The following is a 22,688-nucleotide window of genomic DNA, read 5'->3' as shown; positions in this document are numbered from 1 at the left end:
TCCCAATTGACCCAGTCAGAGAAGCTCCTTGTTAAAACCATTTAGCTAATTATCAGTGATTTGTTCCAGCTGTTTCGCCTCCAGATCTGTGTCAGCTGGTGCTCATAGAACTGATTGCTTAGTACTACTGCGCCCAAATATGGCCTGTTCCCTCTTCGCGCTGTCGGGGAGCTGTCCAGGGTCCTGGGCTCTCATCTCTATGGAGTGCTCTCTCTCTCTGTGGGGGCTCCACATTAGATGTTTGTTTCCAGCAGTTCAAATGTAAACTTTAACTCTGTATCTAATTTCCTTAACTCCTTATTGAATTCACATGAGTTGAACTTGAATTACATTGAAATTAATTGGGTGGAATTTCACTGCAAAAGGGCAGCTGATTGTGTGGGTGTCTGTGACTGATTCCCTCTGGGCTTCCACAGTGGTGCTACGGCTTCTACCTGACCCACCACCAGGGGCACACAGGCTTCGAGCTCTTCTTCAAGACCATGGAGCTGAAGAAGAAGTGGTTGGACCAGTTTGAGATGGCCGTGTGGGTATACAGTTCATCAGCTCACAACTGGCCCAGTGTTTCTGTGTGTGTGGGTGTGTGTGTGTGTGTGTGTGTGTGTATTTAGACGGTTTTGTGCATTCAAGCGGGATTGTGTACCTGTGTTCGTGTGCATATGTATCTCTGTTATTTCACTCTATTATTTCACAGTGCGTGTGTTTGTGTGTCTGTGTTACCTTGGATGTGTGGGTGTGTGCATGTTGGCCAAGTGAAGTATTGACTCTTGCATGGGCGTTGTTTGATCAGGTCTGCACACTTGCCACTGTTATTTGAGTGTGTGTGTGTGTGTGTGTGTGTGTGTGTGTGTGTGTGTGTGTGTCTGTGTCACCACAGATCAAACATTCGACCAGATAATGCTAACAGCAACAGCCACCAGTTCAAGATGCACACATTCGAGAGGATCACTTCCTGTAGCTTCTGTCATCTCCTGCTCAGGTAACACTCACACAGCAAGGCTGTGAACGATGTGTTTTTACACTGTCTTTTCACAGATCAAAGCTCTCATTGTTCTCGACTGGTAGATCCTCGTTTTCTTTTATGCTATGATCATTTTCTGTGCATTTGTGGGACATCAAAGGCTTCTCCACTTTGCCCCCATTTTTTTGTTTAATCTTCACACCACGTTTGCACATTTAAACTTCAATTAGCAATTCCATATCGATGCCCATGCTGGTTTGTTTCACTAGTTAACATGATAAGCGAATAGTGTTCCGCTTCTAATGATACTCATGCAAGGAGAACAATTAGCACACAATGAACCAAGTGTTTGTCTATAGAACAGAAAGCTTTATGATAATAACATGTCAACATTTGCGGTGCCCCCCAGGGGTATATTTAACCAGGGCTACCTCTGTAACAAGTGTGGCCTGGGCGCCCATAAGGAGTGCCTTGGGCGCCTGGTCATGTGCGGGAGAACAGGTAAGTCCTCATTAATATTTCCCACATTTTTTAAATGTGTCGTTTCTATTGTAGATAATGCAGAAATTGTAGACTTGCATATGCATTCATTTATACATAATCATCTCACAAATCATTTCCGTTTCACCTGCTATTTCCACTGGCCTGGCCTTTTATCTTTTTCTCCTTTCCTTTTTTCCTGACGTGTACTAAGAGGCCATCTGTGTCGATATGCTAATGCGTTGGAAGAGCTGGCACCTTGAGCATATTTTGGCATACGTCGCAAACATGGCTGATCATATGTCGTATAACCCAATAGTCGTTCAAGTTTTCCTGCATATGATATTAACTCAAATGACTGTCTACGTGTGAAGCTTATAAAAAGTTCCACCATACCCCCCCCCAACCCCCCACCCCCCTCACCCCGCACCCTCACTGCCATTAAGCTCAGGCACAAAAATAACCTGGCGGCGGCGGCGGTGAGGGTTAGCTCTGTGAGCGGAGTGGCAGTCGGGCTGGTTCAGCTATGTTAGCCCTCTGTGGCTGGGCAGACAGCTAAAGTCACAAGGCCATGACAGTGGTGTGGAGTGGTGGTGGTGGTGGTGGTGGTGGAGGGGGGTGGGGGTGGGGTGGCCCCACCGTCTCGGGGGCCAGCACAGGGCATTCTTTGTGCATTCCGGATGCGTGACGAGGCAGGGCCCCGGGTGGAGGTTGGACGGTCGGACAGTTGAGGTTGCGTGTCAGGGAGCTGCTGTTCTGTTTCTTCCGCTCCTCACCTTGTCTGTCTCCCGCCTGGTTGCAGATACGGCCGCTCCGAGGCAGCAGGTAAGTCCCGGTCCAGACGCTCTCTCTGTCTCCCCCCCCCCCCGGCTCACAGAACACAGCCGCTCTCATTAGCATTGGCATTGCCCAGCCAGATGCTTCCCTGCTTTTTAACATGGAAGGCACACACACGCGCGCGTGTGCTTGCACACGCTCGCACACACACACACGCACACACGCATGCTCACGTGCACACACACACACACACACACAAGATTAAACAAAAGTAAAATCAGTTTTTCCCCCCTTGGATGTTTTTACTTTGAAGGGAGAAATATAAGGAAATAGTTCTGACATACAGTACTCAAATACTCTGGTGCTTTCCACCCCTGGTGATACCCGGTACGAGTGCAAACAGTGGATAACAAAAAAACACGCACACACTCTCATCGTGCACACACACACAACCATCGACGCAAACACAACGCTGAATGAATGAATGAGCGCCGACGCACTTCCTGGATACATGTTGCATGATGTACGAATTGCATGTTTTTTTCCCACCTCCACAACACGGTTTGGGAAAAATCGCACGTCCGTCTTTCACGGTGGCTTTGCTTTGAGAGTGGAGGGAGCTTTCACAGACGATGGCTCACGAGTAGGCGGGTGGGTCATCCTGACACCGGGCATGATGTGTGAATGACCCCTTTCTGTAGCCGTATCACTCCTCTAGTCCAACCCTCTTGGGCATCGCCCTCGCCTCCTCTCTCGCCGCGGACACTCTTTACTTTCTGTTTTTTCTCCCGGTTTCATCCACCCTCCATCTTTGTTATTCTAAACTTGCTCAGGCTTGTTCTTCTCTTCTTCCTTTCCTCTCTTTCTTACACCTCTGTTTGTCTCTCGACCTCTCTCTCCCTCTGTCTCTCTCTCTCTTTGTATGTTTCCTCTCTCAATCCATCGCTCTCTGCCTCTCTCTGTATCTCTCTCTCTCTCTCTCTCCCTGTATGTCGCTCTCTGTGTTTCTGTCCCTCTCTCCCTGTATGTCTCTCTCTCACTGTCTCTCGCCGTGTTTGACTCTCTGTATGTCTCTCTCTCTCTGTCCCTCTCTCCCTGTATGTCTCTCTCTCTGCCTCTCTCTGTGTTTGACTCCCTCTCTCCCTGTATGTCTCTCTCTCTGTCTCTCTCTCTGTATGTCACTCTTTCCACAGAGAGTTTCAACGGCACGGAGGCAAGCCAGCCCAGGTCAGTATAGCGTTGACTGCAACACTTGTGACCAAACACTTTGGGGGCAAAGGGCTGATTTTCTTTAATCAACAGAAGAAAAACAAACAACACGTTATTTTAAGCCCTTCAAACCTTTAGTCGAATAGTGCTATAATAAAACCTAATACATGCTCCCTTTGTGACTCCTGTAGAGAGATAAATGTCTGTGGTTCAAAAGAATTTAAGGAAACACTGGGCTGAAGGCCAAACACTGAATACCAAATATGGGTACTTGCTCATTTATTGGATCATTTAACCTTGAACCTTGAATTGAATCACTGCTATTTTTGATTTAATTCTGGTCATTGAAATTCAATAAGGTGACAAAGCTTTTGGCCAAAGAGGATCACTTTGTAAGGTTAAATAAATAAATGAATAAATAAACACGTCAAATCAGGCGTGTCATGAGCTCTACATTAGCTATTGGAAAACTGTGACGGCTGTAAACCTGTGATGCTATGTAGGAATGAATAATATATACAGAATAATTATTTTGAGTTTTTAATTTTAGTTTTATCGTTTTACTAACATGTTTACACTTTCGCTTTCTCACGCTGGAAGCAGCAGCTGCAACACAAACGGCAAAACACAAATAGCTCTGGGCACAAATACCTACAAGGATGCTTTATTCTCTGGATTCTACAACAAAGCACAAACACACTCACACACACACACACACACTGAATAGTAATAATGCAGACCAAAAATGCTGTCCAAAAACAACAACACATTCTCCACCCACCACACAGTATAGAAACCAGGTATGATGTTTTGATTTTATGATTTCTTCCTATCATGAGAGGAATTATTCGAAGGACCACAGGGAAAAAAAATATCTCCCTTTATACCTCCAAGACCCCACCACCCACGCCCCCCAACTGCCAGTGCCTGCCAAGTTTTGCCTTAGTGATGAATCAATTTCCATAAATTGGCCTTATGAGAAGGCACAGCTTTGCTTATTGTCCTTATTAAAGACGGTGGAGGGGGAGAGGGAGAGGGAGGGGGTGGTGGTGGTGGTGGTGGTGTGCAATAAAGTCATCGCCCGCGGTCCCCATCCCCTCCAATAGCACCCCCTCCTCCAGGGATGCTAGCTGCTAGCTGTTAGCCGGCGCCGTGGAGGGAGCTGCATGGGGACGGCGCCGCTGTGGCGTTGGGCGGGGTTATCCGGGGGGGGTGTAGACTTAGGAGTGTTGAGGCAGACTAAGTGGCTGTGTCTGCTTGGCTGGCAGGGGTGTTTCGTCTTAGCGTGAGCAGGGTGCGTGCGGTGCTATATTAGGCAAAACCCGCTGAAGGAGAGCGGTGAGCTGTGGTGGCTGCCGCTGCGCGGGGGAAGCTAAGCGCAGAGGAGATGAATGGCTCTGAGCCCCGCTTCTGCAATTTAGGGGGGAACCTGCATCTCCCGATCCTCATCTGGTGTGGAGCGCCCTGTGTCTCATAATGAATTGGATTCAACCACTAAACTGTACCAGGTGATAAGGGGCTTGTGTGAAATGGGTTTATTTATAGGGCCCCCTATTAGCAAACACGAGTCCATAGCCTTTGATTATTTCTTGTTGTGAGTGTTTGTATGAGAAGGTGAAAATTCCTTCTCACTGTCTCTCCCCTTCAATCATATTGAATTGCAGAAGAATTGCAGAAGGTTATTCCAGCCTTGGCCAGGGAATCTTCCCATTGTTAATGGTCTGGCCTTGAATGGTCCACCTGGGACTGATGGCTTATTTAAGGGGAGTCTCATTTGTCTTGAAAGAAGGAAGGTAAGAGCTGGCTTGTTGAGAGGCCTATACTTGGAAGTATGTTAGGCTAATTTATGCTAGGTTTATGCTAAGCTAAGCAGCTAAACTAGGGTGACCAGACGAAAATGTTGACCAAAAGACATGTAGTTGCGCACCGTAGCCCCCCCCCCGTCAACAACTCCTCCTAACCCTAAAATGGATGAAGAAATGATGAAAGAATACAGCAAGTGCGGCTCATCATTATTCAACTATTTTACGGGGTCATGCGCTTCATTAAAAATAATACACGGACCGACACACCCACAAGCTTCTCGATCACGTATTGTTCCTCAGTGAAACAGGGGAATTCTGTGAACCATTGCACCCCTGAAGCCCGGTTGCCACTGCATAGCCGCAGTGGCAGTGCCACGCCCTATCTCCAACAGAAAGAAGACCTTCATTGAATAAGAATTTTAAAAATTATATATATATATATACATTTATTTATTTTTAAATGAGCAAGGGGAATATCATATTAGTAATTGAGTAAAATGTATCTGCAATGAAATGTAGTGAAAAAGAAGATAGATGTGCATCAGAAAAGGCACTCAATTAGAGACCTATTTTAGTAACGTGACAATAATGTTTCAGCTTGCTGCGTGCCGATGCCTGCGTGTTTACTCTTACGTTATAAATAATGTAGTATTTGTATGTTAACTTTGTCTTGCTGACACAATGTGTGAACAATATTGTTCTGTGAAACAGCAAGCACTTTTAGGCACACTATAATATTATTCAAATTTGACAATACTGTTTTTATCTTTCAGTGACATCTTATAATCATGGAGGTATTAACATGGGCTCTAGAAGTTCTACCGCGCTAGCCGAAAAAGTAAAAGGAGCAAAGTCATGACTTGTTTCCTGTTTCGTTATGAAGATATCCTACCGAATAGAAACTCATTTGCGTGAGTGGATGAAGGTTTCAGAAGGGAATTTTTCACTAATGTATTTCAGTGGCCGCAAGATGGTCTACAAGATGCAGTTTGAACACAATTACAGACACCTTTTCTCAGAATGCAACAGATGTTTTAGCTTATCTCCCCAACGGGAAAAGTTTTCTAGTGCTGCACGAGTTTGTGTTTGCTGTTAGCCAATTATGCACTTATAGATCCCCATCTCCAGCAACATGATTGATGAAACAATTATTAGGTGAAAGAGGGAGAAAATCTCCTTTCACCAGATTTGAGGTATAGAAGTTTAAGACGCCTAATGTCATATACTATACTGTCTTTGCCCAAATGAATTTTCAAAGGGTCCCACCATATTTCCACAAATGATGGGTCCCATCCATTGTGCATACACAGTGTGTATTATTTGTGCTAACCATCTGAAGACCCATTTTAAACTTTTCTTTAAGTTGTGAGTGACTTCTGTTGCTGTGACATTAAGTGCAGATGTCTGTGTGATGGCTGCCTGCTAGGATTACCCAGGATGCTGGTGATCAGAGACTACTGCGGCGTCCCCTTCCCCCAGCAGGGACCCCCGCTGTGCATGCAGGCCGGCGACGTTGTAGAGCTGATTTCTGCCAACCCGCACATCTCCTGGTGGCAGGTGTGTATGAGTTTGGTTGTGCGTGTAGGTGTATGTGTGTGTGTGTGTGTGTATTTGCTTGAGTTTGAAGGTGTGTAATCATGTATGTGTGTGTAGGTTTGTAAGTGTATATGCTTTCAAGTGTGTGTATGTGTGTGTGTGCGTGCCTGTGTGTGTGTGTGAGAGTTTGTAAGTGTGAATGTGTTATTTTTTCATTACTCCGTCGCAATAATCTCCTTCCGCTTGCTCTCCCTCCATCTGTGACTTAATGAACTGAAAGTGGCATGCCATGGCTACAGCTAATGCTGTCCCTTAATTGAATCACATTCAACTAGTTCCAGGTACACTTCCAGCCCAATGTAAATCAACTCCACTAGTATTAAAGGGGCATTGAACCCAAAAACGTTGTAATTTGTCTTGTTTGATCATTAACATGGTAATCAACACCATTTTATACGTTACTAAAATAAGACTAATTTAGAGAAACAGGAGTAAAGTGCTATGTTTCTGTCAGGCTCTGCCAACCATCTTGTGAATGTTCCACTTGGCTCTGAACCCCAGTGTTTTTTTTTTTGTAAAGTCCTGCCTTTTTGCGATGTGCTTTGACGTCACGACTACGGGACCAGCAAGGTGTGTTCGGATGTGTGCAGCTAATTTTAAGCAGTCGTTTATTACAATGTCTGCGTCCGAAATAAGATTATGCTTCTCGGTGTAAAGCCACGGTGTGTTGTGCATTTCATGTACAACATCTCTCCATCTCTCATCCTCTCCTCCTTACTGTAAAAGTATCAAAAAGTTGGGGTGGACCCCCACTCATCCGAGAACTCTCAGCCCAAAACGCATTTCTCTACATCTCATAGTGTTGGAATTAGTTTGACATTTTAGCGCATTATACACTAGTGTAGGGGCAACACAGCAACACAGCAACACAGTCATCACAGAGAGGTCAGGCATTGAGAGTGTGCTGGATCAATATTTATCCAGGGGGTCATTGTAGTGAGAAAGCCTACCCAGGCTTTTCACACTTGGCACTAAAAGCATTCCCTCCTCCTCCTCCTCCTCTTTTCCCTTCCTATTCCTCCTCCACCTCCTCCTGTAAACTGCTGTATATCGACGTAATATGGGGACGATGGTCGTAATGTCTGACTCGAACATAAACCTGAGCAACATAGCAATAAATGTTGCCCTTTAAAACATGCATTAATCTATATGTTTTTTTATTTTTTGTAATTTTGATCTGATACAGCAATAAACATTCTAGCTGAGTGAAATCAACAATAAATGCCCTTACGTGCTTGGTTGTCCTATATCATCCGCATTACCAATGGAATTTGCTGTGGATGGACAAATACTGTGCTATATGACCGTGTAACTACTTCCTCGCTCTAGCACACGATTTGGCACCCGTACAAGCACCTTGGCATTTCTTCAGTGCCATAGCGACACCATGTACACTGAAGGGGCCGGGAGGTCAGGCCAGGCCGGTCCAAAAGTTACAGCAGGCCGGGCCTGACGTCGTGTTTATTTTATTCCTGGAAATAATGACGCAGTAATAATGCACTTAATCTTCACTGTCACCAGTGGCACTGGTGGATGGAATTACAGACATTGAAAATTCATAAACCCTCCTCCCCTCTACCACCCCATCCTCCCATTACCCAGACACTGCAATCACACCCCCAGCTCCCTCCTCTCCCCGTCCCACCGGCAGAACAATGCGATCAATCACTGTAATTTCATTTGATCCTTGGGCTGCTGCCTGTTTATGCCAACAGAGTAATAAGTTTAATCTTTATCAGGCGCTTATCAAAGGCATAACAAATAGACAGGGGGCCTCTGTCTAGCGGGGGGTGGGGGGGGGTGGAAAGGGAAAGAAAAACACCAAAAAAAAAACTTTATGATGAAATGTTATTAGGCAGAATGAATCACAGAGACGGCCACGCGTTCGCTTTCCAATCTCGTTACCGCTGGGGATTGCACGCTCCCCAAATGCATTTCAATGGCAATAATAAAGAGGAGAGTGCGCATGGCGGGAGGGCCGGGCGCGGTGCTCTACACGCTCTCAGCACTGATGCCATGGCCCTGATTCACTCAATGGACTTCAGATGGACTCGGGGCTGGCCCGCCGCCCGCCCGCCCGCCCGCCCTCCCTCCCTCCCTCCCTCCGGAGCTCTCAGCGGAGGATACCACCACCAGGGGTTGGATTACCTCTCCCCGTCCTTAAATGACGGGACCGTCCCGTGTTTGAGAAAGAGAGAAGAAGAGTTTTATTGCAGCATTCCTTGCTGAATCGATACGGGACACAATCACACCCTGGGGGGGGGTGGGGGGGCATAGAGTCCCAAGTATTATTTGCCGAAACACATTGCCACGTAAGCATGGCGGAGATTGTGGAAGTGCTTAGACGGTTTCTCTTTTGCTGTTAATGTGATTACTTTGCGACGTGTGAGCTATGTTTAGTCATTGGATCTGAATTATTTTCAATGCTGGTGTAACATAGCTAGGACTGTGCTGGAGGATGGGGAGCCTATAACGCACTTGATAGGCCTTAAGCGAGTCTCGGCTTCGAGTGTCGTGGTCGGGTGTTTTGAGACCAGAATAAGATCCATTATTAAGTACTAAACAAGACCGGTGTTTTGATGCACAACACATTTAACTGGCAGCGCAGTTCCAAACCATAATTAACTCGGGCTGTAAATTAGATGCACTGCATGTTGTGCTCTAATTGCAGAGGATTTATTGAAAGCAGTGACAGAGGCAGGGGGAGAAGGTAAACTGTGTTTACGTGTGTGTGTGTGTGTGCGAGTGCGTCCATGCGTATGTTTATGGGAATGTGTCTGTACAGAATGTCTTCAAGTGTGTGCATTTGAGTTTATGTGCGCGTGCGTGTACCGTGTCTGTGCGTGGTCTGTGTCTGTTGGGAAATGGAGGGGGAGGGGGTATTCTTCCAGACAAATATAATGCAATTAAAAGCCATGCGCTTCTTGCAGGGGAAAATCCTCGGGACGGGCATGACTGGCTTCTTCCCAAGCGACTTGGTCCGGCCGTGTCCGTGTGTAAGTGCAGAGAAGTTCCTCCTCCCCAGCCTTGTTATGCACCGTGATGTGATTATCACACGCTCTGGGGATAATGGGCCTCTTAACGATTTCCCTGGGATAAGACGCTAGCGGTCTTTTCAGTCTGTGGCTACACACTCTGTCGGGGAGGCCTGGGTGAAGCTATTAGATGTGAATGGAATATCGCATTAACCCAAATGATCTCTGCCCCCTCCTCTATTGACTTCCATTAAGAAGATAAAACAACCACAGTCCCTTTGTATCTGTTCCAGGTTCCAAAACCCGTCGATTACTCAGCGCAGCCCTGGTAAGTTCTGCATAAAGCAATTATAATAGATTGATAGCAATATCTAGGTATGTCTTACCTTTTTCCCCAGTGTAAGCGTCTGTGTGTGTGTGTGTGTGTGTGTGTGTGTGTGTGTGTGTGTGTGTGTGTGTGTGTGTGTGTGTGTGTGTGTGTGTGTGTGTGTGTGTGTGTGTGTGTGCATTTGTGTCTGTGTGTCTGTGTGTCTGTACACTTGCATGCATGTGGATATGTGTGTGTGTCCTTTTGGATCTATGTTTCTGTGTCTGTGTGTGTGTGTTTGTGTGTGTGCATGACTACATTCATGCATGTGGTGTTTCAGGTTTGCGGGGCCTATGGAAAGATCCCAGGCTGAAGTGGAGCTGCTTAACTGTGAGAACAGCACCTTCCTGGTCCGACACAGGAGCAAAGAGAGCACCGAGTACGCCATCAGCATCAAGTATGTACTTTACTACCCCGTGGTTGAACCCTTGTATCCACCCACCTGTCTGTCGTTGTATGTACCCTGTCTAAATGGACCGCATTCATTTGTCTACCTTCCTCTTACCAACTCTCCACATATATATATTTATATGTGTGTGTATATATGTATATACATACACACGCACACCCATTGCACACGCACACTGGGCTTAGAAACCAAATTCAATAGAGCTATAGCTGTGCCCCCTGGGCTCATGGAGGAACTAGCTGCTTCCCCGGGCTGCAGCAAATAGCAGTCTTTTCTTTGGTCTGAGGAAGTCAAGAGACTTTCAGCAGCAAGCCAGCGTGTCTTCCATTGAAAAAGTTCCCTAAATGCCCCGTAAATATATATCGAGTTACATCAAAGACTTTCCACGCTTTCTAAGTACTTATCAAAATCAAGTAGTAAAGACTTGCATGCGCTCCTGTCACAGTGTGAATGCCCGGAGAGATTAACATGTCCAAGGGCCCAACTGCTATTTTCCTATAAACATAATTAGCCCTATCCATTCAAGCCCCAGTTTGGGGTGGGTGGAAGCCCGCCATCGTTGGTTCAAGGCTTTGATGTGCTGGGCTCCTCTTAGCTCCTCCTAATTGCCTGTCCAACATCTCTTTACTGGATGGGGAGGGGAGATAACACAGCTTAGCAATGAGGTGATACAAGTCAGGCTGGCAAATGGTCTGTGTGTGAAAATGTGTGTGTGTGTGTAATATTGTACCTTGGTTGAGGGGATGCACTAGCCTGACATCACCAGACAAAATCACAAACGCGTATTAGTCTGGAACCTCTCTGTTAAGTTTCCGATTTCCATTTTTTTTCCGATTTATCAACGGGTGCTAACCAAAACACCTCTGGACCCAATTGGATAGACCTACGACCGATCAGAGCAATGAACGGGACACGTCAGCGGCAACCATCTTGGTTGTTTATGAAACTCCTCTGTACAGTCAACGTATCAGACCCGCCCCGTATTAAATAAAGGGTTGTGATTGGCCCAACCTGGGCCAGGTCTCCTTGAAATCTGGCTGATGGGATAGGGGCCTGACGCATATGCCAGAGCAAATAAAACATGAGCCTGCAGATTTGTCTTGTTCCTGCTCTCATGTCTCTTGAGCTAATGTAGCTGACATTTTTTTTATTAGACTCTGCAATAACATCATGGATCAATTCAATTCCAAGACGCTCTCCTTATATATTGTTGTTTCTTTATCTTCTGACAAATGTGCTTATTGTAAGTTGCTTTGGATAAAAGCGTCTGCTAAATGTAAATGTAAATGCCTTCGTGGGGGTGTAGCCTTGAACACCACTCTCCCAGGCCAGTTACCCAAAGGTGCTCCTCTTTGACAAAAGGCTCCTCAGTCCCTTCATAAAATTTAAATGCATTGTAATTGTATAGCCCTTAATTACAGTTAGTGTCTCAAAGGGCTTAATCTTGAGATGGAGGAAATCTCTCGAAGGACGAAGAGTGGGAGATCCCTCCTTCCAGGGATAATAACGGCCATAACGGACATACATAGCAATACAAGCAAACATTTTAATATTTTAGTTAGGAAAAATAGATGTTGGCGTATGCTGGCATCTCTGCATCTCCTGATGGGTGTTCAGCCTGAACCCTCTCCTCTCCTGCCTATGCAGCTCTGGAGATAAAGAGTTCCTGCATTGCCATAGTATTGCGTCTCTGCTCCTCCAAGCAACCTGTGAGAAACAGCTGCATGGGGCTCTGTCCTCATTTCTGTCCTCATGTTTGGCCTATTGGTCGGCCAAGGCCTTAGTTCCCAAGGACCTATGTTCGCAGGGTCCTTTGTTCCAAGTGTCCTTTATTCCCCGGTTTAATCTTCTGTTAACGCACGTTAACCCTCCTATTGTGTTCGGGTTGATTTGGAACCCATTTCAAGTTCAAATATTTTGTAAATATTTTAAGGAAAATGTTCAAACAAGGCTTTTCATTTCCTTTTGAAGGTCTCTAAAATATGCCACTGTTCTATTCTGACAATATCACTTTGTTGATATTTTGGCATTTCAGCAGTGAGATGTTAGTCACAGCAGTGTGTCAAATCAACTACAAATAAATGTCAAAATAATTAAGAAAGAGGCAAACTAACTGGATCAAATGAGATACTTAAGTTGTAATGTGATGTTTTTTTTCAGCTAGGAGACAGATGTGATGAAGCCCAATTGTTCCTTTTAAAACGTTCAAATTAATAGATTAATTTAACATTGCTAAGTGGAGCACTTGCAAAATAACATACATATTAACATAGGACTAACAGACATATTTCCCAAATCAATGTGTAAAATTTGCCTTTCTGGAAAATCTGTATAAGTTTGCTTACAGTTTAAGTAAGTTGATCTACTCGTTGAACAGTATACACTTTTGGAGTTTGTAAAAGAGACAATTATACACAAATAAGGTGTACTGCCATAAAGAAGGTACAATACAGAACAAGCGTTGGAAATATTTTTCAAAGCTACGAAGAGGACGTATACGATATTTAGTGAGGAGGAGGATATCTTTGGATAACTTTCCATGGGATTGGCCTGCAAAGTGTAAGTATTAGTTATTTATTTTGATGTGCAATTGCTAGCTTGTATGTGTGCTTGTGTGTAAGTGTGCACTGGTTCAACACACCACTGCCTGCTATGTGCAGATACAGTGTGATGTTTTCACAGCTACATCTAGATTAGACATTTAGTCTGCCGTCTGATTCAAGCATTGTCAAAACCCTCGATCTTGACATTGTTAACAGATGATTTCTGATCAAGGATACATCAGTATATCCTTGCCAGGAAGCGTGTAGAGAGACCTTTAGACTACCTCCCTCACACTCAATGCTCAAATGGCTACAAGTCTGAAGTCTGAAGGTTGTTATTGGCCGAGTTCATCAAGCATTTAATGACACAGAAACAGCAGGGCCGGCTCCAATTTGGAACAGCTGACACCACACATTTCCTCATGCTCAACCCTCGAGGTTGAAGCGAAAGCGTAAGCAATAGAAATATGAAAATAGGATTGGAATGTAGCCCCAGGCTGCCTTTCAATTCTTTTTTTGCAACTGCTTCTGCTTATGCTTTGCTTCAACCTTGAGGCTGTTTGTCTGATCTTTCTGTGTATTGTAAACTTACATCTGCATTCTTGATTTGTGATTCTGTGAAGTACTTTTTTTCTGATCTGCCACTTTGCCTATTTTCATTATGTTGACCTGTACTTGGAAGTTTCCACTAAATGATTTGCTTACCTTGAACCAAATCATCATCTATCATTGTAAAAAACATATCCAACGTCTATGTTTTTGTGTTTGTTGGACATGGTGACGAGTTCCAATTAGTTGATTTGGACTCAGATGACTTAGAAGAGGTCTTCTCTTGGTTCCAGTAAGAAGCTTTAATCAAGAGGACATGAGTAAGGCATCTCATCTCCAATTGTGTGTCATTTAAAAAAATAAAACACACCTTTTGGAATGACACTGAAATTGTCAAATCATAAACACTTTCTGTGATACAATGTGGACATTCACATCAACATAGCCAAGGTTGCAGGAAGATGGTCTGCATTCTCACAGAGCTATGTCGATTGGCACAAGATTCCGGACATTGTGTTTCTGGCCAAGATGCCAGAGGACTAAAGGGGTCCAAGGATTTTTTGTTTGGTAAATTCATAAGTAAATGTGATTCAACACTGATTTGATTAAACTATGAATTTTATAATTTTTAGGGAGGGGGTATTTCAGGAGAAACCAGGCCATCTGTATTTTGCCTATGACCTCAAAGCACTAGGAGACCATAAGTATTATACAGCTGGTAAACTGATTGCGTTATCCATTATTCACAATAGACCATGCATCAGAGGTCTCAACAAGGTGCTCTACATGCTAATGTGTGGCCAGATTCCTGAGCTAACAAGATTTGACTCTGCAACCTTTGTAGATTCTGAGCTGGATGAGGATGAGTATGCAAAATCTATGGCAAAATTGTAGCCCCATTCCTGCACCACAGTACACCAGAGTATTTGACGGACAAAGTGGAAAATCTTGGTTTTGCCATTTGTGCATCTGAACAAGGAATTGCTGCTTCATACTTTTCTTTTTGATTTATTTTATAAAGAACATGAAGTCATATCACTTGAGAAATCCAAAAAGCAACAGGAGAGAGCAGGAGTAGGAGGAGGCTGCTTCCAGTGGGAGACATGGCTTGTGGCAATTGGAGTTGAGTGCATCACCTGCTGTAGTCGGCCTGAATTGCAATATTGAAGTAAAATTGGGCTACTTATGCAATTAAAACTTACTTATGCAAAAGTAAACGTATAAATAATAATAATAATGTGTTTTGTTTAAGAAATTTCAGCAGAAGACCTGAACGCCACATTCAATGTCTTTGCCACCGAGGCAGACAGCAATCCACCCATGGGATTTCAAGAAGAGCGCAAAATGACTTTTACAGACAGGATAAAGGCATTCGCAGGCATGTGTCTACCTGCGCCCTCACAATGTTCCAGCCAAGGGGTTTGAAGAGGAGTTAAGGAGTATGACGTTCCTTTCTCTTAAATGGTCCTGGTTTTGGCAGAGATTAAAGACTTTCCCTCCCCCTCTCAACGTTAGTTGGATTTGTTTTGTTCTTTGAACTTTTTAGTTTCGGTCACACTCTTCAGTGTTTCAGGTTGAAAAAATGTTGTTCCACCTCTGTGCATTTGTGACAGTCCAATGAATCGGGTGGAATAAACTACATTTAAATCATTCTAGTTTCCTTACAACCCACCCAAAAAAAGGAATCTCTAAATATGCCGAACAGAATGTGTGTTTCTGTCCAGCTAAACTCAATGAAGATATTACACATTAGCCTGCCATTGTCAGACGAATTGCAAAGTAGTTTGGAACAATTGGATAGGCCTACAACCAATCATAGCAACTGAAAGGGTGATGCAGCATTGAGCGACAGAAAAACATATTTTTTCTCAACAAAAGCTGCAGTCGTTTGTTCTTTAAGTGAAAATATACCGTCCAGTTCGTTTAATACTGTCTCAATAGAGACAGTATTAATCTCTGTTAGTGTAATGTGACCTTACTGTAAAAAAACATGGAGGACGACGTTCATGGCTTTTGCAATTGTTTTTTGGGGATATTTTTAAACTCCACAAGCTGTGGGGTGGACCACCCCACCTTTGCTTTTGCCGCAATGGCTTATATTATGATTACTTGATTAATGGTTGGTATTACGTTAAGTTATAAATATTGAACATATTTGCGAATTGCAAATTAACTTAAATATTTCTAGTATCAGCGGTGCAACTTTCTTCTGAAGCTATTTTGGACTGCCTTGTCCTGAATAGCTAAATACACCATTCCCAAAAAGCTAGCTGTTTGCATTGACAGCAGCTAGTTGATTTCTCCCGTTCGCTATTTAATCTAGCTCTATCTAACTACGTTTGTCCTACGATCTTCTTGACAATGGTTCGTTCCGAATAGGCTTGTTCTGAGCAGGCAATACACTATTAGATTTAAATGAGATGAACTAGGCAACATTGCTTAGAACATTAGTGCATTCAAAGAAGGTAAATGGTACTCAGATTTACTCAATCACCATTTAGTGGCGTAACAATCACATAAAAAACAGGCACCCAGAATACACACATATTCTAAGCTTTACGAGTGCTGAGAGGGTGTTCTACCATTATCTGGTCTTGCTCTTGTCCTGTATAAGAGACATATTTGATGACACCACTAGAATCCATTAATTATTAACAATCTTCAATTCCAGCAACATGCAAGTCAGGTGGCCTAATATGTTCTGTGCCATTGTGGATTGCAAGCAATTTCCAATTAGGGAACCATTCACTAAGGGGACCATCTAGAGAAAGTGTGCTCTTCTGGTGCACTGGGGACTGGGGTAAATTCCATGGCAACGTCCATATTTGTAAATACCTTTTGCATGTGGATTTGCATACTGATTTGGTTTCGGCAATTCCCTGGCATATATCTTTCCTCAAGTCTCTAATGTTCTACTCCAGTTTGACAGCATGTAAACAAAGCCTGTATCTATGGGCATGAATAATCCATATCTGAGTATTATGCTGTTATCTGGTTGGGAATGAAAACAATGAAGTGTGAATAATATTAAGATAACTGATCTTAATACCACATTTCTTGTGTCATGATCTGTGTTATGTATGGTATTTTCTGTTGCATAATGTATAATTTTTCAATACATTTTCTAATTCAGTTGGTTCTTAATTAACCACCTGGGAACCAAGCAATTGGTTAACAAGTCAGATGCTAGAGACGGTTTATTAAGCGTTTTTTTTAATTATTATTATTGAGACAAAGACATTTATATTCTCATTTACTTTTTGTTGTAGACTTTTTAAACACAGAGCAACCGAACATTCCCACAGTGCCAACCCACTCTCTACATTCCCGCCAATAAGGGCCCATGCTAATCCGGCCATGGACTCGGCCTTCAGCCAAACATGGCTAATCTATCTTGATGTGCCGGCTGACATATAGCCGGACACACATCAATAATGTATTACTCTACGTATATTTATAATGCATAAGTAGATTTGCAACACGGCCACATTTTGAACCCCCCCTTTCCCCTCCTCATCCATTATACAGCGCTGGAGCAGATTTATGATGAGCTTCTGTCTCGATAGTGATTTGCACATATTATCATAATGCAAGACAGGTGGCGTGTATACTGTACAGTAGGCCGACTCTGCAGCACTTTCTGTGAGCCGCACACAGGCCACGGTTTCCTGTTGCTCTTCTAAATTACATTAGCTGGCTTAATTTAATTTGGCCATGGCATGAGTTGATAACGTACCTGCATTAATTGAGTTTGTGAATTAGTCATTAAAAGCTTTAACTTAATCATCTAATGTTTGTGTTGACTTGCCCTGTGTGTGTGTGTGTTATGTGGTGGGGGATAATTGTTTGTTAGAAGAGCGGGGAAAGGGCAGCAGGGAAACACACCACCATGGATTCATAGGTAAAGGTGAGGCTAATGGTGTAGTAAGATGGTAAAGTTGTATGTAGAGTAAAGAGGTGAGGCTGATGGTGTGTAAGATGGTAAATTGTAGGTAGCCTATAGTAAACAGGTGAGGCTGATGGTTTACTAAACCTCTTGGTATAGTTAGGTGAAACTGCAGGTATACTAAGAAGGTATACTTGTAATGCATATGAAAGAGTTGAAGTTAGCAGGTATGGTAAGAAAATAAAAGTAAGAAAACAACATTGAGTGTTTATCAAATGATTTGTGCAAATGAAGGGTCGTTTCCAGTGGCGTGGGAAATCAGCCCGACGGTCTGGTAGCTGGGGGAGAGTTGCTTGCATCAGCACCGTCCGTGTCAGTGTGGGCCTTCAGTGCTGGTGCTTGATGGCTCACCGTAGTGACAGGCCTGAAGGGAAGGCATGTATAGTTGATTAGCAGCCCCATGTCTTATTCATCCTCCACAGGTTCAACGATGAAGTCAAGCACATTAAGATCCTGACCAAGGAGGGCTGCTTCTACATCGCCGAGGCTCGCCTGTTCAAGTCCCTGCTGGTAATGGTTCTGAACCCACTCCAGATTTTTTCCCCCCCAACAGAAACCAACGTCGCTGACATCACGGTTCTTGAAAACTGCAGTCCAAGGGAATAGAGGGCGTTTGAGACAATTGAGCTTGTTTTGAGGACCGAAGAGAGTTTTGTAAAGCATCGCAATAAAGTTGCCATGCCATCTCCAGAAATATCTTTTTTCATGAACTGCACCTGGGATGGAAATTGGCTCATGAAGTAGCATTATGTGTTTAGCCTCGCTTCAACTTGCTGGTTCAATGTGACTTTTATGATTGGAACCCAGGTCCGACGTCCAAACTGAGAACTTGAATGCAAACTCTGTGGCCGGATCCCTGTTTGCATTTCCCTATCCCAAATCTGCTGAAATGGCGATGGACGGAAGAGAGACCCTTACGTTCTTTCTGTTAAAAAATTGCATTAAATAAACAAAAGCCTTGACTATCAGGCGCCGTCATGCATCGGCAAACGTTAGTGGCTTGCTGAGTCCCTGACGCCTTCGACAAAATTTACAACAATGACCTGTCCTCAACTATGCGATCTGATCAGAATTGGTGACTGACCACCTTATTGTATCAAAATGTGATCAAGATCCAATCCGGGCCTGTCCAGACTTGACAGTTAACGTGTCCTGGTGTGATAGGATGATGAAAAGTTACTTTGAAACAACTGTGTAACCGAGGTCTTTGTGTTCTTAATTGTTTATTTAGATGTGTCGTCAGTCCTGTAATGTCAAAGTATATTGGGCTAATACAGGCTTAGGTTGGTGGTTTGTGCAAGTTAGATGGGTGATCGATTAAAGTTTTATTTTGTGTGTGTGTGTTTGCAGGATCTGGTGGAGCACTACAAGGACAACTCTCTGAGGGAGGGCTTCAGGAGCCTGGACACCACGCTGCAGGTGCCCTTCAGGGGGCTGACCAATGGGGACGCGGCCAGGCCCCTCCCCCAGGTCTCCAACGGTGAGTCCCCTGAAGCTCTCTCTCTCTGTATTGTTGATTATATTTATATATATTAGTGCTGTCAAATGATTAAAATATTTAATCGCGATTAATCGCATTAATGTCATAGTTAACTCACGATTAATCTCAATTATTCACACATTTTTATCTATTTTAAATGTTGATTTCTTTTTGCCCCATTATTTTTTCTTATCCTCTTATCAACATGGAAAAGTGGATCGGCTTGCTTTGTGCAAATGTTTTTTTATTGAAAACAACATTGCCATATACTGTAGTGTTCAATTTCACACTAATATTCTCACTTGGAGCAAATCATCTCTCACTAACAGTCAGTACGTTTACATGCACAGCTTAATTCGATTAAAGCCATAGCTCGATTATGCTCCTCAATTGGACAACTGCAATTGTCCGCGTATACATGGCGGTGAGTAAATCGATTCATTGGCTGAAGCGTGTCATGCCCCGGTACGATAGGTGGCGCTGTGCCCATTTCAACTAGTGGTAATAGAGCCACCGGTTGACCTCTTTACGTCACCAGCAACAACAAACTCATTTGAGAAAGCGATGTTTCAGCAGACAGCTGTCAGTTCACTTCGGGTCTATATCATTTCTCTGACGCTCCATTGTTCCGACCTCTCGGTCATATGCCGACTCCTCCGGCTGCTCTGCCGGCGGAGCAGTCCGCATACGACCGAGAGGTCGGAACAATGGAGCGTCGGAGAAATGATATAGACCCGAAGTGAACTGACAGCTGTCTGCTGAAACATCGCTTTCTCCTCCATGTCGCGTTTCAATCTGGACTTCAGAGAGTCAAAGCCAAAGTTACTTTCCCCCAATTCCTTTTCCCCATGGGCGAGATAAACCCGACTAGGAGTCTTTACTTGTTGTGGAAGTACCAGAGAGTCGGAGAACCCGACGCAGTCAAGATTCATAATATCAGAGAATACCCCCGTCAGTTCGGCCATGGCGCATTGAATTAATAAAGATCGTAGTTATTTTACAACCTCGTTGATGACAAACATTTAGAAAAACATGGACTTTTAATTCAGCCTTGGGTTAAATCGAAGCGTAGTGTCTACTGAATGCACGTTGATGATGATACACTCCTTATAGGGGGTAACTACATTGGCACGACACCGGCTTCCTCCATCTTCTGCGCCAGCTTTTTAGATAAATCGCCGACCCAAAGTTAGTTGACAGCTGTCTGCTGTCTGCTTCACCCACCGGAGCAGCCCCTTCGCCGCCCGTCCGTATACGGCATTCCTCGCCGCATCGCAAGGAATGAATAAAGATCGTAAAACACGTCGGGAGAAAAAAAACATTTATTTTGACAGATGTGCCCGAAGTTACTACTTTGCAACCTCGTTGATGACCCACATTTAGAAAACATGTACTTTTAATTCAGCCTTGGGTGAAATGGAAGCGTAGTGTCCGTGTGCTTCCACCTTTAATGAATGCATGCCATGCGCGCTCCCGCGGCCGGGACACAATTCTTATAGGGGGTAACTACATTCACCGGCTTCCTCCATCTTCTGCGCCACCTTTTTAAATAAATCGCAGTTTCTCGTTATCCCTTATCCGACGGCGGCGACAACAACAACAACAAGACTATCGTCTCCTTCTACTTCCGGCTCACAGCCCCGGGAAAAGGTCTCGAGCATGCGCAGAACGCAAATCAACGCATAAGCCAATTCGATTGGCTACATGCACGCTTAGCTCGACTATGAATCGCATTATCTAGGGGTCTTAACTCGACTATGAGTAAGTCAATTCGATTCGAGTATAGCTCGACTAAGGTGTATACATGCATCTTAGTAATCCAATCATAGTTGGACTAAGCCAATAAATCGACTTTCTTGAGTGTCATGTAAATGCACTGAGTGTCCATCAATGAAAGGGTAAAAAAAAAGAAGTAAAAAAAAATAGCTAACCTGTTAATAACGCGTTTAACTGACAGCTAGATATATATATATATATATATATACTGTATATGTATATATATATATATTTGTATATATCTTTTTTTGAAAACGTCAGGTTTCCCTTCTTAAGTGTGAATGAACTGCATTTATACAGCGCTTTTCGACCAGTCGCCACTCAAACAGCTTTACAATATTGCCTAACAATCACTCATTCATGCACACATTCACACACCGACGGCGGTGTCAGCCACGCAAGGTGACAGCCTACCCGCTCATGGACACTGGAGCCGAGGACTGAACTAGCAACCTTCTGATTACCAGCCAATCTGCTCTACGTCCTGAGCCACATGCCGCCACATGAACCAAGTGGGAGTGTCATATTCTTCAGGTTCGAAAGATGATAAAAAAAAAGAGAGTGTGCTACAACTGTTTACTTCCGGTGAGCATTGGGCAATGCTCTCCGTTGATGACGCATCCTTGATTAGTATGGTTCCGCTCAGAACTGGTGGAAAAGAAGGCTGGATCGCTAGATAGCGCCACGGTAACAAGAATCCGGAACAGAAATGGTTTATGAACCAGAGCTAATTTGGTGGAAAAGGGCTACAATGTGCTTAAAAGGGCTAAAAAAAGGGCTACGTGATTGGTCCTGAAGATCAGTCTTGCCTTGCCGTCGTGGTCTACAGTTGGCATTTGGGAACATCAAATTTCCACACATGAAGACTCTACTATTTTATTCTCTGCACCTTCTCTGAAAAATCTTGTGGGACCCCGTCCACTCATGTATACGGGAATGAGGTCTGTGAGATATATTTTCAACACCTCCTAATTGAATGGCACAGTCATTTCTACTGGACTGCTCAAAGGTCAAATATATTTCCTTAAAATTGCTACATTTAATCAGTCTTATTTTTCAGGGAGGTGGATAAAGCCAAAAAGTTAAGCAGATTACGCAAGCTGGGCCCGATAATATCAGACCAGTTAGAAATAATCTTTGCCCTCCTGACTCTACGAGGGCGGCTGTGTCTTGACGCCCAGTGCACCAATATCCTTGTGTCTTGACAGTTGTCAGTTGTCATCCACTAGTGGATGAGGAGGACTCGTTCACACTGCTGCTTTTGACTGTAGCTTACGGTCATGCAATTGTGATTATCCAGAGAATGTAATTTCGGTTTGTTGTGCCTCAAGTCTAAGATTGGCAGTTTTTCCACACACTTACACAACACGCTAAAAAGACTGATATGGTAATCCATAGACAATTATTTCTGATTTTATTTTGCAGTAAATTGACAATTACAAAATAATGAAATGTATAAGAAATGTATGTAGTAAAGTAAAAGTGAAAGAAGAAAAGAACTCAACTAAAGTAAAGATTTTCCAAAAAACAACCGACTGTAACACTGATCTCGGTCCATATTCGTGAAGAGAATAAAAAGCAGCCAAGCTACAGCTCAGGAGTGTCTGTTCTTCTGTCTGTTCTGGTGGCATATTTCCGTTTGTGATTACTGGCTATATCCTCCCTGTCGAAGAAGTGGAACAGGAACGTCCCTGAATACATTAGGAATTCATGCTGACAGAGCGCTTGGTTAGTTACCAGACCCTCAAGTGTAAACTGTGTCTTATAATACCACGACAGCTCCACTTTTGGCATAAGAGACACGTGAGAAATATT

The 22,688-nt window shown here is 43.8% G+C and overlaps 1 protein-coding gene across 1 annotated transcript in view; it reads left to right on the top strand.

The window, feature by feature from the left end:
- The window catches only part of LOC311361416 (guanine nucleotide exchange factor VAV3-like), a 50,862-nt gene that overhangs the window by 21,373 nt on the left and 6,801 nt on the right, over positions 1-22,688 (top strand). Inside the window, exons 15-25 of the mRNA XM_084481583.1 lie at positions 417-526; positions 878-979; positions 1,371-1,462; positions 2,244-2,266; positions 3,412-3,445; positions 6,659-6,789; positions 9,759-9,824; positions 10,097-10,131; positions 10,451-10,567; positions 18,040-18,127; positions 18,968-19,097. Coding sequence (XP_084337709.1) covers positions 417-526; positions 878-979; positions 1,371-1,462; positions 2,244-2,266; positions 3,412-3,445; positions 6,659-6,789; positions 9,759-9,824; positions 10,097-10,131; positions 10,451-10,567; positions 18,040-18,127; positions 18,968-19,097 — 928 coding nt within the window. The remainder of the gene's footprint in view (positions 1-416; positions 527-877; positions 980-1,370; positions 1,463-2,243; positions 2,267-3,411; positions 3,446-6,658; positions 6,790-9,758; positions 9,825-10,096; positions 10,132-10,450; positions 10,568-18,039; positions 18,128-18,967; positions 19,098-22,688) is intronic.

The sequence above is a fragment of the Micromesistius poutassou genome (assembly GCF_964030765.1).
Source record: "Micromesistius poutassou genome assembly, chromosome: 16".
Classification (NCBI taxonomy): Eukaryota; Metazoa; Chordata; class Actinopteri; order Gadiformes; family Gadidae; genus Micromesistius; species Micromesistius poutassou.
The sequence above is the reverse complement of the archived record's forward strand: the minus strand, read 5'-3'. Positions and strand labels throughout refer to the sequence as shown.